The sequence below is a fragment of the Lagenorhynchus albirostris genome, chromosome 2, assembly GCF_949774975.1.
Source record: "Lagenorhynchus albirostris chromosome 2, mLagAlb1.1, whole genome shotgun sequence".
Lineage (NCBI taxonomy): Eukaryota > Metazoa > Chordata > Mammalia > Artiodactyla > Delphinidae > Lagenorhynchus > Lagenorhynchus albirostris.
Window position 1 is genome coordinate 54,310,490 of NC_083096.1, and position 17,738 is coordinate 54,328,227.

Genomic DNA, 17,738 nt, shown 5'->3' on the forward strand with positions numbered 1-17,738 from the left:
CCCAGATACCCAGTCTCGGCCTCTCTGCCCTGTTGGGGGGCAGCAGGGGGGTGGTCACACATCAAGGAATGTCTCCGACAACTCCCCAGTTGTTGCAGAGATCAAAGGAAACTGCCGGCTTCTGTAAGATCTAAGAACCAGCATCTCCTGATGGGGTAAAGTAGGAGAATCACTAATTCAGGCATCCTACATTGAGTGGTGGCCTAAGCGTCTGTTACGGGATGGGGTAAGCCAGCCAAGGGGCTGCAGGGAGGTTCAATAAACAGCACCATTACCCTCCACCTGTGTTTAAAATCAGCTGATAAATAAGGCAAAGAGTAAGACAGATGGAGGCCAAAATATCCCCTAGATTGGAGCATGTAGCTTAGTGTTGGATGGGCTCGCCAACGGATGAACCCTGTGGACCTGGGCAAGACCCCCATCTGGCGGAAGCTGTGGGGCTATGCAGGTTAGGGCTTACAGCACAGAGGAACAAGCAGAGGCCGATCCCCATGCGCAGACGGCTCCCATGAGAGAGGGTAGCAGGAGGGCCGTGCCCAGGCCTGCTACAAAATTCACCGTGGAAGCAAGTCCGTCTTCCCCAGCAGAAGAAAGAGGGAGGCCGGGAATCTCATAATGGGTTTCCCTCCACCCCAAAGGAAACATTCCCTGTTACAAGGGAGGAAGCATGGACACTGACGAACCAGAGAAGGCAGCTTGATTCTGAAAGAGGCCCTCTCAGGTTTGCTCTCCAGCCCCTGTGTTAGACTCCACCCCAGCCACGGGTCGCTGGTCAGATGTTTTACTGAACACACGTTGGGATCCCCAGTGACTGTGCATATCTTTAAAATAAAGGGACTACATTCTGCCCATTTCTCTTGCCGTCTTTTCCCACACTGAACCAAAACTGCTCAGGGCCTCACACACAAGCTCCCTTCTTGGTGAATTCAAGGTCAGCCCTGCCCACCCCCCAGCCTTCGCACCCCCAGGACACGGTCTGCTCCGGTGCTGGGACCTCCTGAGGGCCATGAGTCCTGCATTCTTTTTTAATTTCAACACAGTTTTTGTGTGAAAAGTGGTTTCTTTGTGCTTTACTCAGATAAGGAGTTTGAAGAGGCAGAAAATGAGACGAGAGCTCTCCAGCAGCAGGACGGAAAGCATAATTCTTGATGTTTATGTCAACGAGATGGAAGCAGGACTGGCTGGTGGCCCAGGAAAATTCCAATCAAGACAATTACATTCTGCCTCCTAGAAGCTCCCCCGGAGTTGCCGTTCGTTGCGTGATTCTCTGTTTGCGGTTGCCTGGAGGATGGGCAGCTGCTAGGTGGCTACCTTCCGCAGGCAGCAGCAGCCCGTACCTCCAAGCTGCCCCCCTCTGCCCGAAGCGGATGAGGGGGCAACAGGGGTGGGGTGCGTTGCCGCAGACAGCTTTGCAGCCCAGCTCTCAAGGCCTGGGGTTGGCAGGTGCTGGTTGAATGAGGAGAAGGTGCCTGGACCCTCACGGCAGGGCCCTCAGTCATTTCAGAGCTCTGCTTAAACTCAAATTAGCCAAAGTGCTTTTCCAGGTGATGGCTTCAACACTAGGAGCGCACTAATTGCACAGGCAATTAAAACGGGGATTTGCTTCCTGCGTGGTGAGCAGACCTGTCTGGGTCTTAGAGCCGCTCGGAAAAGGGAAAGCACCGATGGAAGCCCACTAAGGCCAATGGTTAGAGAGAAGGCCGCCCAGGGAAACCCGGAGGCCAGTCTCCCGAACCTCCCTGCACTCCGTAGCTCTGGTTGCAGTTACCCTCATGGGAGCATTCCCGGGACTCTTTTGGTGGATCCTTTGGCAAACCGCAGGAGAGAAGCACGGAACAGATTCTCCCTCACAGCCCTTGGAAGGGAGCCAACACGTTGATCTCAGACTTCCAGTTTGTGAGACGATACATTCCTATCCTTGAAGCCACCCAGTGTGTGGCCCTTGGTGGTGGCAGCCCCAGGAAACGCAACAAAGGCCCAAGTCACAACAGCTGGAGCTCCCACCTGCTGGGCAGGGACTGTACTCCGGGATTCTCCAGGAAATGCCTCCACAAGTTCAACCTGGATGGCCCTTGTCAGCCAGCCAAGACCAGCTGCCCTCAGTCAAAGCTGTTCTTGTCCCTGTACCACCTGGCCCCAAGCATCCTCAAAGTCCCCAGCTGGAATATTTAACAAGACTTTTCCAAAGGCTTTGAGGGAGCAGACAAGACAGAGAACTGACAGTACCCATTCAGCCACTTCACATGTGCTTAATGAACACCTAGTAGGTGCCAAGCACTGTCCTAGGCAGTGAGGATGTGGAATAACCAAGACAGATAAGATCCCAGTTCACAGGAGTTACATTCCAGGGGGGGAAACTAAATAAGGAAGAAGGAAAGAAACATATGGGATCATTTCAATCACGAGGATTATGCTAAAAAAATGAAATGGATGATACAGAGGGAGTAGTCAGAAAGGCCTCTCTGAGGAGCTAAAGTTTTAACCAAGACCTAAGTGACCTCAGTCATGCGAGGGTCTGGGGAAGAGCGTTCCAGGCAAACGTACCAACCAGTGCAAAAGCCCTGGGGTGAGAATAAGCTTTGCTGTGATTCAGGAGCAGGAGAAAGGCAGTGCAGCTGGAGCACGGTGAGAAGGGTAGAACGCTCCAAGGTGCCACCTGAGAAGCAGGCAGGGCCAGGTCACGTAGAGCCCTGCCACAATGAGGAGCTCGTAATAGGAAGCCGCGGAAAGCTTTCAGCAGAACTGCTTGATTTAATTTATGTTTTAGAGGTGAGAGTCTACAGCCGCAGCCTCTCCACAGGGCCCCCACTGGACACCTGGCTTTACCTTGCCCCCAGCTTGCTGGTGTGTTGCAGAGACCAGCCCAGCTCCCACTTGCCAGGGTGCCCTTCAGCTGCGCCTCCTAGAGGTCAGGCTTCAAGACCTAGGGGGAGCAAACCATTTCCCTCCACCCCAGTCCTAAGGCACCTGCCTTCTCCAGCCCTCATTCTCAGGATTGATCTCCTTGGGGATCATTGACATTGGAAATGTCCAGTCCCTTCAGAGGAAACAGTGCCGCCTATCCACAGGGCACAGGTCCTAAGGCCAAACAAGCAAAAAACAAATCCATAGTCTAACAAACATTTCCCAGGTCTGAGGTCTTTAGTTGTGAAGAGCAATAGGTAAATACAAGACTCAACCTGAACCTTACGTGAATCTCTTTTTGCCCCAGTTCCATTCAGGCCACACACCCCCCCAAGCCCCACCCAGTCCTTTGCCAGCCTCTCCTCCCACGTGAGATTCAGGGATCTGCAGCCCAGAGCATTCCTCCTACATACCCCTCTCCTCAAGCTCCTCTTTCCATCCAACTGCTCGAGAAATCCCACACACAGCACGTGGATAATGCACAGTTTCCAGCATGCTAAACCCACACTGAGTAAGGAAACGTTTCTCAGAAAAATAAGCTGCAGAGGCATAAATCTGCTAAAAGATTCACCCAATTTACATCACTAAACAGAACACTTCTCACTCTGCAGCAGCTGCACTCAGATTGAATCACAACAGTCCCATCTTCTGAAAGAACAATCGGTGGAGACTTGCCTGGCATTTGCAAATTAAAACAGTCCACTTGAGGTTTTCCCAGAACAAATGGCTGGTCCACTCCAAAGTTAAATTCAATTCTCAAAGTCAAGACCTATTTGGAACTTTTTAAGTGGCAGGTTGTCAAGACAGCACCTTCTTATCCTGTAAGTTGTTTATGTTGTTTCTGCCCAAATAAGCCTGAAGAGATGATCAGTCCTGGAAAAGAGAACCAGCCCCCCACAACTGCGGAAAAGACCCCAATGCCAATGGTCTTTTCATTGTTGTGGAATTCTTGGAACCCCAAGGAGCAAGCATTGGGGGCGCCAGATTGTTGGAACTCAGGGAGAGCTTTGGAGGCACCAGGAAGCCAGCCCAGGACTTGGGCACCTAATTTTGTACCAGGCACCATGCTACTCACTTCTACATGCATTGTCTAATTTGTACAACTCCCTGAAAAGGCAGTATTATTAGCCCATTTTACAGATGTGGCCATCAAGACCCAGTGAGATGAAGACTTGCCCACGGTCCCATTACAGTAAGAGTTGGAGGTAGGGCTCAAACTGAGACCTGACTCTAAAGCTGACTGATTTCCAATACATCACATCCCCTCTCTATATGCAAAACTTTCAGCAGTGTCTATGCAAGGAAATCCAGGGGAAGGCATCTTATACTTCAAAATCTTGCAGTCAATCCTCTGCTTTTTGCTCAGTGATCAAATTTGAAATTATTTCATCTTAATCGCTTGGATGCCATCTCTGATTTCCACTTTCCAGGGTTTCTCTTGCTTAGTCTCAACCTTATGATACTAACTGGTTCATTCTTCAATTTCTAGAACACCACTAGAACTCCTGAATGGGAATGGGGGACGTGTGAAGTGTGTTGATATCTAACTCCTGAGTAAAACTCTCCAACCTGCCCACGTAATCTGTCATGGCCAACCTGGCAGACCAAAAGCTGAGGGGCAGCCCCTGGGTTCACTCAAACATGAGGCAGAGGGTCACCGACTCTCACCCCAAAGCCTGTTCAAGTTCAAGATGCATGACAAATGCACATTATCCTGTGTGATGTTGGTGATGTCTGGATTTTTTTAGAGATTGACGCCCCCAAGAACCTGCGGCTTGGTTCCCGCACAGCAACCAGCCTTGACCTTGAGTGGGACAACAGTGAAGCAGAGGTTCAGGAGTACAAGATTGTGTACAGCACCTTGGCAGGCGAGCAGTACCATGAGCTGTTGGTCCCCAAGAGCATCGGTCCAACCACCAGAGCCACGCTCACAGGTAAGTAAGGTCCTGGGGGCATGGCAGTTCCTGAGTCCATACCCTCCCAGCTCTCTCCCCGGCCATCCAACCCCACATCCAACCATCGCCAAATCCCATTGACTTAATCCCTCAAGTACCTATTACATATGTCTGCTGTTCTCCATTGCACTGCCATCACCTGGTCTAAGCTACTACCCTATCTTGTCTTCGCCACTGCGATAACCTCCCCACTTTCTCTCCCCTCTGCTCTCCTCTCCTCTTCACTCCATCAGTTATCTTTTCAAAATACATTTCCAGGGCTTCCCTGGTGGCGCAGTGGTTGAGAGTCCGCCTGCTGATGCAGGGGACACAGGTTCGTGCCCCAGTCCGGGAAGATCCCACATGCCGCGGAGCGGCTGGGCCCGTGAGCCATGGCCGCTGAGCCTGCGCATCCGGAGCCTGTGCTCCGCAATGGGAGAAGCCGCGACAGTGAGAGGCCCGCGTACCACAAAAAAAAAAAAAAAAAAAAAATTACATTTCTGATTATGCCATCCCATTTTGCAGCCATTTCAGGGACTCCGACTGCTCTTGGGATAAACTCCAAACCCTTGCACGGCCTTGGTTTCCTTACCATCTTCTCCAGTCTCCTCTCCCTCCCGCGTTCCCTGGTGCCCCCTGTGCTCCAGGCGCACGTCTACTTTTTTCAGTTCCTCAAACACCTTCTCCCTCCTGCCACAGTGCTTGGCACGTGCTGTTCCCTCTACCTGCCAGCCTCTCCCACCACCCTCTTTACCTCGTGACGTCTGCTTCCCTTCCAGCTCTCAGTTCACCTGTCACTTCTCTGGAACCCTCCCTGGTCCCCAGGCGAGGTCAGGTCATCCTGTCTGGCAGCCTCATCTTACTGGTTACCACTCACAGCACTCCTCAAGTTATCATTGTACGCTTGTGGGTGTGATTATTGGATCGTCAGTCTCCATCTTAGACTAAACTCTGTGAAAGGGGGACCATATTTGGTTTCACTCATCATGACTCCCCAGCGTTCAGCACAGCATCTAGCACTTACAGGTCCTGGATAAGTGATGAACGAATGAATAAACGCATGCATGAATGATGAGAGAAACTGCACATGTTCACTATGACTGGGGCATAGGCTACAAGAGGCCAGTGATAAGGTAAGAGCCTGGTTATGCCTTATGTACCCTATAAAGAGTGTGAGTGGAGGGTTGTTGAAAGGTCTGAAATAAGATGATGCAATGACCAGATCTGGGCAGCTACAGTGTGGAGAACAGACAGGAGGAGGACAAGGCCAAAGGCAGGGAGAGGTCAGGAGGCTGCACGGAGTCAAAGAGAGAGATAATGGTGGTATGAACTAAGACGATGACCCAGGTCACCATGACGCCTGGCTGGGGAGCATTCCAGGTCCCCATGAGGATGTGGCGTCCAACCAGTGCTCCTCCTGGGGCCTTAGACACACCCGCCAGGAAAACCTACCTGCTGGACTTTGCTGAAAGGTAGATGGCTGGAAATGTGGGGCACAGTTTTCAGATGGAGACTGTGCAAAGCAGCCATGGACCAGGGGCCACCAGTATGCTCGCAGAGACTTTGTTTATCCTGTGTCTTGGCTTCTTGCAAAAGCATTAGTAGACAAGAGATCCACACAGAAGAGTGCGTACAGTAAACAAGGGCAGTATAATCAAATCTGTTTTCCTCCTGAACTGAAATCCCAGACCACGTTGCCAAATGAGGCCAGTTAAAGTAAATATAATAAATGTTTTTTCCAAACAGACGCACTCCTCAAACACAGCAAGGAGATGGAAAGATATGCTGACCAAGCAGGTTAATGGGGGTGAATTAAACATAGCAGGAACAGACCATCTGGCACAGAGCCTTTACAGAGAGCTGGAGACATTCACAAAAATTAAGCTAAACAAAAAACCCTGCAGTGATACAGGAGGGAACTGGTTCTAGGCGCAGCCCATCCCTGCCCAGAGCTGCAGGCTGCTTTGGCAATTAGCAATTTTACAAAGATGATGGCTAGTTGTTTGGATGGAGGACACACTTTAAAATCATGAGATATAGAGAAGAACTCAGTCACATCCTACTAATAATCATCCTATTATTTCCCATTACCGGGGGCGGGGGGGTGGGGAAGAAGATTCTACATCCATTTGATCATCTCTGTTATTCCAGCCACCTTCACATAGTTTTAGCTTATTTAATCTTTACAACAACAACTCATGAGGGACAGGTGAACTAAAATATTGCCTGCCGTATCAGTAAACAAAGGATGTCACAGCCATCAGCCATCACATCATAGGCGCCCCAGTCAGCATCTCCATTTTACGGATGAGGAAATTGAGACTCAGGGATTTTGGAAACTTGCCCGAGTTCACAAAGCTAGCAAGGGGTCTGTGACTCAAAGGCAGTTCTGAATTCTAGTCAAAAGTCCCCATCCCTTTTCATGGCTGCTCCTACTAAAGAAGTAACATGAAAGGAACAGTCAAATCTTGCAGACTTACAAGGAATGGAAAGGTTATTAGTGAGGAGTGAGCTCAGATAGGTTGATTTTTTTTATATTTGAATTGGGCTTATGAAATAAAATTATAAATATATATTACACATAATTATCCCAGGGAGCTCACTGCTGGGAAGATTTATAAAGGCAAATAGCCTTATGTGATTTAAAAAGGGATTATAGGAATGTAAGGAAATCAAGTATATCTGTACTTGCTGAGATGCAGATTACAAGGATTGCTGGCACTCTCGCTGTGGTAGCTGGGGAAAAAGAAGGAAGGACCTGGAAGGAAGGAAGGCAAAAAGAGCGAGAAGTTTGACCCCAGCTCTAAATAGTTGTGTTTTCTCCCTCATTCTCCAACTTGGATGCTAAAGAGGAGAGTTTTTTCAGCTTCCGAGACTTGTTTTTGTTTTGGGGGGTTTTGTTTGTTTGTTTGTTTGTTTTTAGTTCCAAACAAGTAATTTGCTTGTATATATAAAACAAGACCCTGGACTCAGTGGGAAGGGCATTCCAGGCTCATCTGAAGCAATTCCTCCCTGGCCAGAAAGAGTATGAAGGACTAGAAACTTCAGCTGTCCCCACCCTCCTTATCCCCAGTCAAAAATAACTGCAACCTTAGCAAGAAGGTACCATTCTCTCTTGTCTCAGTTTTATTTGAATGCTCGGTCCTGTGGGACATGTTAAGAGCTGGGACTCTAGACTCTGTATCTAGGCCCAGTTACTCACTGTGGGATTTGGAGCCATTGACTCGACCTTTCTAAGCCTCTGTTTCATCATTGGTAAAAGGGGAATAATGCCACTTACCTCATAGTGTTTGATGGGGCTTTAATGAGATCATGTACCGAAGGAGTTTAAGACCATTCTTCTAACACAGCAAAGTACTCAATACGTGGATGATGGTGATGGTGATGATGATGGTGGGGGGAAGGAGGGGTGGGAGAGGAGGAGAAATAAGGAGGCAGAGGAGAAGGTCTGTGAGCTAACGGATGCTTTGGGACGATCCCCTGTAATAAGTGTGGCACAGAGTGGAGACCCTGCTTCTCAAAGTGGGGTCCAGTGGCAAGGGCATCACCCCAGGAGATGTCAGAGCCCTCTCCCCCTAGATCTGTGGAATCAGAGCCTGCATTTTACAAGCCCCTCGGGGGATTTGTGTGCACATTAATGGTCAAGAAGCACTCACTTAGAGCATGGTTTCTGAAGTCACCCACTCAGGCTTGAGACCAACTTCACTGATGTGCATCTTTGGGCAAATTTCTTCAATTTCTGTGCTTCCGCTTCCTGGTCTGAAGGACATCATGTCTACCTCATAGGTTGTTGGGAGGATTCAATGAACTCATATATATTTATATATCTGAGCACTGGTACATAGAAAACCTTCAATAGCCATTTGACCTTTTATTGTTTTTAATTCCTACAAAACTCAGCCTGGATCTCTGGCAACCTGGCCTCTCCCAGGCAGAACTTCACAGACCCTTTATTCTCACAGCCAGCTGACTCCAAGTCCTTCAAGTCCTATGGAATCTGTCCTGGATACTCCTCGCAGAAGCCCTTGTCTCTGCAGCCGCCACCTACCCCTTCGCTGTGGAATGCAAGCCCTTCCTGACTCTGGGGCTCAGAGTCACACGGCGGGCTCACCGCACCCCACTGCATCCTCCATCATGTACCTCCCCCTTTGCAACACAGAGACCAGGCTGGGGCACAGAATGCCAAACATTTCTTTTCCATTATTCTCTCTAGGCAATGCCCAGCAAATTCCCTCTGGAGTGTGAATTTGTTTCTCAACAACAGACTCGGTGTCTGCAATGATTTTTTTCTCTGCTCTGGTGGCTTCTGCGTCCTTAATGATAAAGTCTTTTTTTAGGCTCAGCCTCTCAGCCTGGACCACGTCTGCTTGGCCTGTGAACCATATCTGGAGTCCCAAAGGGGTCCCCGAGTGTTATGTACCTTACAGGCTCACCAAGGTCCCTCTAGGTTAGAACCAGAAGCATGTACCAGGAATTGGCACCATCACTGTTTTCTGAGTAGCAGTGAAAAACCATAAACCATACAGAAAACTCCTAGTGGAGGGACAGAGGGAGGAAGGGAGGGAGGAGGAAAGGAAGGAAGTTTTCATTCTTTGACTGGAATTTGATTCAAAAAACAAACAAAAAACCAAAACCCTGCCTGTGACCAATGCAAATTATAAACACTGCCCTGGTCTCTGTCTGAGGGGACTCCACTAACCTGTCATCAGAAAAGCCTGTGGCTTCGGTGTTTTGCGAACAGGGGAAAGGGGTTTGTCTTCAGTCATCTACGGTCTCTTGCCTGGTCCTCCCTCAGGAACAGAAGCCCACACTTGAGGACCCCTGTGGTCAGGAGAAGGGCAAAAGGAACTGGCCCGTATGGCCACGTGAGCACTGGGCTCTAACCCTGCTCCAGGGCCCGGTCATCACGTCCCTCACCCACTCGATGGGGCGCCCCCTACACACCTCTTGATGATGCTTCCCAACCAGCTGCCTCTCTGCACAGCGACTACCCGGATCTCCAGTCAACGAGGTGCTAATCAGAAAACTCATCACCAGGGCTTAGGAAGCCCAGAGGCTTGAAGATTCCTACAGACTTCATGGTGCAACAATGGATCGCAAGAAAACAAAGACCTGCAGCCAGCCACACACGACACCCCCCCACACACACTCACTCACACACACACACTTGCACAAGGCTGATGTGTGCAAGCATGCCCCAGTCAGGCCCTGTGAATTGCTGCCTTCCAGGCCTCTGGTTGCTGGGGTCAGGAAACCAAGGCCTCTACCAAATCCCTCATCGTCTCCTTGGGGCTCAAATGGAGATCTCGTGGTGAGAAGGTGGGCTCCGCAAGGTGCTTGTCCACAGGAAGATTTTCCATGAAGAAATCCGAGACCCCCAGAGGAGGCCAGCTAGCAAATCAGCGCTGACCAGAGGCACTTGACGTTCACTTCACCCTGTCTGCACTCCCTGACATGCCAGGGCACAAGCTCCGGACCGAGTGCCAGACCTTCAATGCCCTGCAGGCTTCTCTAAGGAGGAGGAGTCAGGCAATGGGCCCGGGGCCTGGGCCAGATGGTGCTCATCCTGCTTTGGGCGAAGTCACAGTGACCCCAAGTGGTCACTTTGGTAAGGCACCCTCTGAGCACAGCGCCACCTTCCAGGGGCTGCAGAGACCTAAGCAGAAGAGAGGAGATAAGGGGCAGTGGCTTCCACACCGTCCTCCTCCTCACAGCTGGCATGTAACGGCATCTGTCCCCTTATTTGCATTAAAGGGCTTGCATTAGTGCAAGGGAACCAAGAGTAAAGCCAGGTGGGAATTTTTCCGTTTCTGCTTTGACTTCTTCAGCAGCGAATGCTTGTTTACAGCAAACACCCGGACATGGGATGTTCCTGTAGGACAGGGGGTGAAGACCCATGTTCCTCATTAATCCCGCTGGCAACAAGAAAGTTCCATCTGAAAACAGTCCTTGGTGTTATGATTTTCTTTTTAAATATAAGTTTGTAGGACCAGTCCCTTCCTCAAAGTCAGCATAGAGTCTTCTCTTGATGCTCGAACATCATCCCCACCCAAAAAGTGGGGAGATGTCCTCCAAAGCCTGACTCATTCGGGGAACCCTGGAGAAGCACCTGCCATTCCCCGAGAATATCAGAATGCGGAGCCTGGGAGCTTACATCTCAGTACATTGAAAGGTAGATTGTTGCCTATCTGGTATGATTTTAGGGGTTCCCAGAAGATTCTCTGTCTCCAAATATCTCCCCATCTATGAAACGTCCGGTACCCAAATTCCCTACTGGAAATTTCCCTATGAGGGGCCCTACATTAGGTCCCTGGTTTTCATGAGTTCTTTTACCAGATATACCTTTGCATATGTTATTCCCTCAGCCTGCCCTTTCCCCAACCAAATGTCCCCTGATCCTTCAAAATCCAGCTCAGATATTCTCTCATAGAAGTCTTCCCAACACCACCATTGCCCCCGCCATGCTGCTTCTACGCATCATTTTTTTTTTCACTATACGACATACTGAATTAAAATATTAAAAAAATCAAATCCCTTGACCCAAAGACCTAAGAGTCTCCTGAGGAGACCAGCAAGAAAGCTAACAATAACAACATAATAGCATGATTGTGATAAAAACTAAGAGACTGACTGCAAGCTCCTTGGGGACAGGGTCATCAGTTTGCCCCTCCCTTTGAAGGCAGATGTCCTTCAAATGCACTGGAGCAGCGATCCCCAACCTTTTTGGCACCAGGGACCAGTTTTGTGGAAGGCAATGTTTCCAAGGACGATGGGTGGGGGGGATGGTGCAGGCGGTAATGCGAGCGATGGCGAGCGATCGGGAGCCTCAGATGACGCCTCGCTGGCTCGCCCGCCGCTCACCTCCTGCTGTGCGGCCCGGTTCCTAACAGGCCGCAGACCAGTAGGGGTCTGCAGCCCAGGGGTTGGGGACCCCTGCACTAGAGAAAACCAAATCCCCAACCCCAGTTTGGTAGACTTGAACTTCACAGATATTCTGGAGATGAGTCCAGGAATTCAGAGACGGAAAGGGTCCATCTTTCTGCATCTGAACCTAATCAAGCCTGCAGACCCCAGGTGTACTGTTTATGTTTCTGCTGGCAAGACACAGCAATCTCAGTTTCCTGGGCCTCCTTCTCCCACTGTTTTCCTGCTAGCAGCAGGAAGCATGAAGAATAGGTTTCCTAACAGAGGGAAGTGAGTCATCCTGTCTTTATCACCCACCCACAGTCCTTGCAGTGCAGGTGAGAATCTGCTAGTTCCTCTTGCTCTCTAGCTCTAATTAATCTCTTCCTGCTCACTATGTCCCATCCTACCGATCAGAAAATTCCACACCTCCGTCGTCCCTCAACCTTTCCTAATCTTGGCTAGCTTTCAAGGTTCAAGTCCCTTCTCTAGAAAGCCTTCTCTGGCTACTCCAGCCCATGCTGATCTCATCCCCACTCTGAAATGGTTTTCTTAGTTAGCAGCCCATGGTGTAGTGCAAAATCACCTTCAAATTCCAATGTGCTTACTCCACTCCCCTCTCCTAGCCTGTAAGACTCTTAGGGACAGGGACCATGCTATGATGTGTCAGAAAGAACAATGAACCTGGGTTCTAAACCCAGTTTTATTGTATATTATCTTTGTGACCTTGGTAAAGAAATGGACTTCTCTGATCCTCTGTTTACCCATGAGTAAGGCCCTCCTGGCAGAGCTGCAGGGGAAAACGAGGTAACAGGTATGAATCGCTAAGAAACTAAAGTTAATAATAGACCTCCTGGCCACCAGACACTTAAAATTCTCTTTTGATTTTTATCCCTCCTTTCTTCCCTCTCTTTTTTCTTCATTATTCTTCTAGATTACTGCATGCAGCTCATTGCTTGGCATATTATGGGTACTCAGTAAGTAATTAATTTCCTTCTTCAGTACAGATTTCTTTTTATCTCATTAAGGACGAGGGTGATTCCATTCAGCTCACCCTGGTATCCGCAGTATACAACCCTGTGCCTGGCACAAAGGACACTCTCAGTAATGTCTGTTGAGTGAATGAACTGTGTGCTTTGGGAATTCAAAGAAGAATGGATATGCAGTGAAAGAGTTGAGAAAAGCATCACCCTCTAAGCTGAACAAAGGAAGTTCTATAAGGGATGCAGAGCGGTGGTTTCCTATGAGATGAATTTTCTGAGCTATTGTTAAAAAAGGGAACAGAGCCATTCATAGGCTACTACTTGCAGGAGCTGGATGGAAAGATAAAGTGAGCATTGGTAGAGAGCAAGGGGTCTTTAAAAAGTGAGAAATCCCTAGGAGTCCTCCAAGTGCTGATATATAAGTGTACTGGGTATGCCTCAGATACGCATTTTCTTTTCCAGCAGAGGTGTATTTTACCTGCTGGCAAAGAGCAACAATTCACGTGTAGCACAGGAAGAAAGCTGCTGAAAATCAAAGGAAGCGGCAGGCAGGAACATATAGGCAAGTCTCACTTCCGCATCACCTAGTCAGAAAGCCTGGGAAGAGAGTACTTTAAATTCTGCTCTGCACTTTTCTGGGAGAAGATGATTCCGTTGTAAATTATTGAACATTTCATTTAAGCTTCATAAATAAGAAACTCGGATGAAAACGTTACATGGTAGATCCGTTTGGCAACATGTAATTTCTGTCTTCCTCCCTCGATCTGTCACCCTTCATCTACGTCGGAGAATTTCTACTTTATCATAGGCAATTGAAGGTCTCAATCAGTTGTCTGAGAAAAGCAGTTTATGTCCCAAAGGTAATCTAATTTCTCCAACCAAGGATGTACCTGGGACTCGCTGAACATACTGACAGATAAAAATGTGTGCTTTGAATGGATCCGGGGTGTTGCAAACGCCCAACTCGTTCTAGTGATAGGTACTCGGCCCAGCCAGGGGCCAGCTCCTCACTGACACCGGGACTCCCTAAATCACTGGTCTCATCAGAGCCAACAGGCTAAGCTTCAGCAAACTGACAAGAGGTGTGCCGAGGACCAACCTGTACCTTCCTGGGGCTCACCAAAAAACAACTCCAAATCCTGGAATAGTTCTCTGAGCAAGGTAATAATACTATGAGCTTCGATCCCAGTGGGCCAGGCACCATTCTTCACACACATTGGTTCACTTAATCCTCATGATGACCCTCTGAGATAGATACTATTATTCTTCCCATTCTACAGAAACTGAAGCTCAAAGATGTGAAGTAATCAGTTACACGTGTAGAAAGCGGCAGAGCCTGAATATTAATGTAAGTACGGCAGACCTCAAAGTCAAAGTTGACCTCCACCAGTATTGACGCTTTAGAGAAAGAAAGAACTAAAGGTTAGGAAATGAATGGAGCTGGTTTGAGAAGGGAAAAAGAGGGCTGATTCTAACACATTCTGTCCAGAGAGCCTGGTCAGTAAGGCCTGGAAGGTTCTGCCGTACTGGAGCACGAGGGATTCACCGCACAGGCTGTAACTGAAAGCCACAATGAGGAGGGAGTGCAGAACCCTCTGGTTTCCAGGCAGCATTCACCGTCCTTAATCCAAGTGGCTGTTAAGGAAAGGTTGCTCAATGCATTTCCTGTCAAAATCATTCCTATTACCTCAGGGCTCCTGGGGAAGTCACAGCTGCTCCGGGGAGGGGATGAAATGAAGGGAAGGATAAGGCATTCAGTCCTAAAAGCCCTGAACCCTGAGGCCAGAAGCCTGGGGATCATCTCCAGCTGGTCACAGGCTTACTCTTTGCCATAGTTTCTTTTTATAAAGAAATAACTACTGATTTGAATAGTGCCCCCCCCACCTCCAACCCCCTCCCCCCAAAAATATCCACTTCCACCTGAAACCTGTGAATGTGACCTTATTCGGAAAGAGGATCTTTACAGATGAAATCAAGTTAAGATGAGGGTGGGCCCTAAATACAATGTGACCAGTGTCTTCAAAAGATTAGAAGACACAGACACACAGGGAGAAGGCCATGTGTTATGGACTAAGTGTTTGTGTCCCTCCCCGCAAATTCATATATTGTAATCCTCATTCCCAATGTGAAATGGGGGCCTATGGGAGGTGACTAGGTCATGAGGGTAGAGCCCTCATAAATGGGACTAGTGACCTTATAAAAGAGACCTCAGAGAGTTTTCTTGCTCTTTCGCTGTATGAGAACACAGTGAGAAGACGGTCTATGAATCAGGAAGCTGGGGCTCAACAGACATCAAATCTGCTGGTGCCTTGATCTTGAACTTCTCAGCCTCCAGAACTGTGGGAAACAAATATGTATTGTTTAAGTTGCCTGGCCTATAGCAGCCCAAACAGACTAAGACACCACGTACCAACAGAGGAGAGGCAGAGCCTGGAGTGACGCAGCTGTAAGTCAAGAAATACCAAGGATTGCCAGCAACTACCAGCAGCTAGGAAGAGGCGAGGAAAGATTCCCCCCATAGAGTATTTGGAAGGAGCACGGGCTTACCAACACCTCGATTTTGGCCCTCTAGACACCAGAACTGCAAGAGAATACATTTCTGTTGTTTTTAAGCCACCCACCTTGTCGTCCTTTGTCATGGCAGCCACAGGAAATTAATGCAGACGGTGAAAGGGATCCCCAACCCACTTTCCTCACAAGGTTGTGAGGAAAACAACAGTCAAAATACAGTCAGGTATTTTGAAAAGAACAAATGTTATATAAATGCAGAACAGCATGATCATCGGCCTTGGTTCTGTCGAGCCCACAAAGGGCCCCAAAGAGAGCCTCCCAGGGGGACTCAGGCAGACAATGAGGGGCCCTACAGGTGATAATCTGATCTTGTTGCATATTCCTGCAGCTCCAGTCCTAATAAATGAGGGTGAGTTTGATGCGGGTTTGGTACTGAATAAAGGCCCCCAATGATGCCCACATTCTACTCCCTGGAACGTGTGACTATGTCATCCTACATGGCAAAAAGGAAAGTACAGATGTAATTAGGTTAAGGATCTTAAGATGGGGAGAACAGCCTGTCCTATCCAGGTAAGGCCAATGTAATCACCAGGGTCCTTATAAGACGGAGGAGAAGATGGGACCACAGAAGCAGAGCTCAGAGAGAAAAACAGATTTGAAAATGTTACACCGCTGGCTTTGAAGATGGGTTATGGGGACACAAGCCAAGGGATGCAGGCAACCTCTAGAAGCTACAAAAGGCGAAGAAACAAATTCCTTCCTAGAGCCTCCAGAAGGAACACAGCCCTGCTGAACCATTTCAGACTTCATACCTCCTGAACTATAAAATAATAGATGTGTGTTGTTTTGAGCCACTTGGTTGTGGTAATTTGTTGCAACAGAAATAGGAAATTAATATACCAGTCAAACGAGTTAATCTGAAAATGAATGTGGGAGAGGGTAGGGAGACATCCCAAATAATTCTAGGTCCTTTATACTGAACCCTAAAGAATTTCCCCCTGTAGTTGGGCAGTTTTTTTTCATTTTCTCCAGCTTCCTCAGGTCCCCCAGAAGTCATCCTAACATTGAATCCACAGCTTTGAGTGTCCTTGGTAGGGAGCCCACAGCAACAGGGCTTCTGCATGCCCCTACATTAAAGGCCTGACAGCCCTGTGCTCAGCGAGACAGTCCATCCACAGTTGCTCCCCTCACACATGGCCTCAGTCCCTGTCTATAAAAGGTACAGCTTGGTCTTCATCCACAATGTTCAAGAAATGCTTTAAAGGCTTATGTCCACACAGTCCTTCTCGATTACGCACTCCCCCGATTCACAATGTAAGCAAGAAATCCCTTCACCAGTTAGTTGTAGCCAACCTGAGACTCTACCTCAGGGAGACCTTCCACAGCAGAGCACTGTTCTGAAGGTCACTGACAAGGGCAGCCTCACTGCCCTCCAGAGGAGACCAGCAGCAAGAAGGAAGCTCTGCACTGATCAGTTTGTCCTGTTGACTTGGTATGGATTTCCTAAGTGGTGAAATTGGGATTTCCTAATAGGTAAAAATAGGAGTGGATTCGGGAAGGATTAAACACAAGATCTGAACAAGAACCTAAGGTCATTTGCTTCCCTCCATCCAGCCTTCCCCATCCCTGACACACACGGAATAATGTCTGTTTCTGCATCTACCAACAGATCTGGTGCCTGGCACTGAGTATGGAATTGGAATATCCGCCATCATGAACTCACAGCAAAGCGTACCAGCCACCATGAATGCCAGGACTGGTGAGTAGGAAGATTGCTGTGGAAGGAGACCGGGACAGTCTGGAAGCTTAGCCCAGCAAGGACTGGTCAGAAGGCAATGCCTCCTAGTGAACAGGTCCCTGGGTGATGATTATCCGTCAAAGAACACCATCTACCGGCAGCTTTTTGATTCCCTGTGCCTACTCTCTGACATCTGACGTGCAGGATGGACTCCCACCCTCTCCCCACAGATCTGCACGTGGTCCCCCACAGTCTGAAGGGCTGCCCACAGCTGTGGAGAACGGAGGTGGAAAACCCCAAACAAGTGGGAGTTGTAGCAAGTCATATTCCCTTCTAGATCACCCCACAGCAGGCAGAATGTGGGACTCCTCACCGTGTAGGACAGAAGCCCTCAGAAAAGCCGCAGGCTGAAGGTCTAGGCATGGAAACAACCCATTCAATCTAAGGGCAATGGAGAAGTCCACTGAGACCCTTGCTATTCTGGATCCAGCAGTTTTGCTTCCAAATCCCGGGCAAATTCCAAAGTCACTTTAGTAACTTAAGTACAAGCAGCCTGGGCTGGGCTGGGGATTTTGAACCAATCCCTGTCCCAAGGCTGTCCAGCATAGACCACCTCTCTAGAGAACCACATGGACGTGGGTCCCCAGGAGTCCTCAGACCTTGTTGCCTGCACAACCATGGCCAGGTCAGTCAAAATGGCACCAGGAACAGAGGTAGCTACGGTTGCCAGGAATGGCATATCCCTACTTGATGGTGGTACCTGTT

General features: G+C 48.8%; 1 protein-coding gene across 1 annotated transcript in view; it reads left to right on the forward strand.

Annotated features, from left to right (window-relative positions):
- The window catches only part of TNR (tenascin R), an 83,141-nt gene that overhangs the window by 22,907 nt on the left and 42,496 nt on the right, over positions 1 to 17,738 (forward strand). The window contains exons 7-8 of the mRNA XM_060142173.1: positions 4,653 to 4,838; positions 16,905 to 16,994. Of these exons, the coding sequence (XP_059998156.1) occupies positions 4,653 to 4,838; positions 16,905 to 16,994 (276 nt within the window). The remainder of the gene's footprint in view (positions 1 to 4,652; positions 4,839 to 16,904; positions 16,995 to 17,738) is intronic.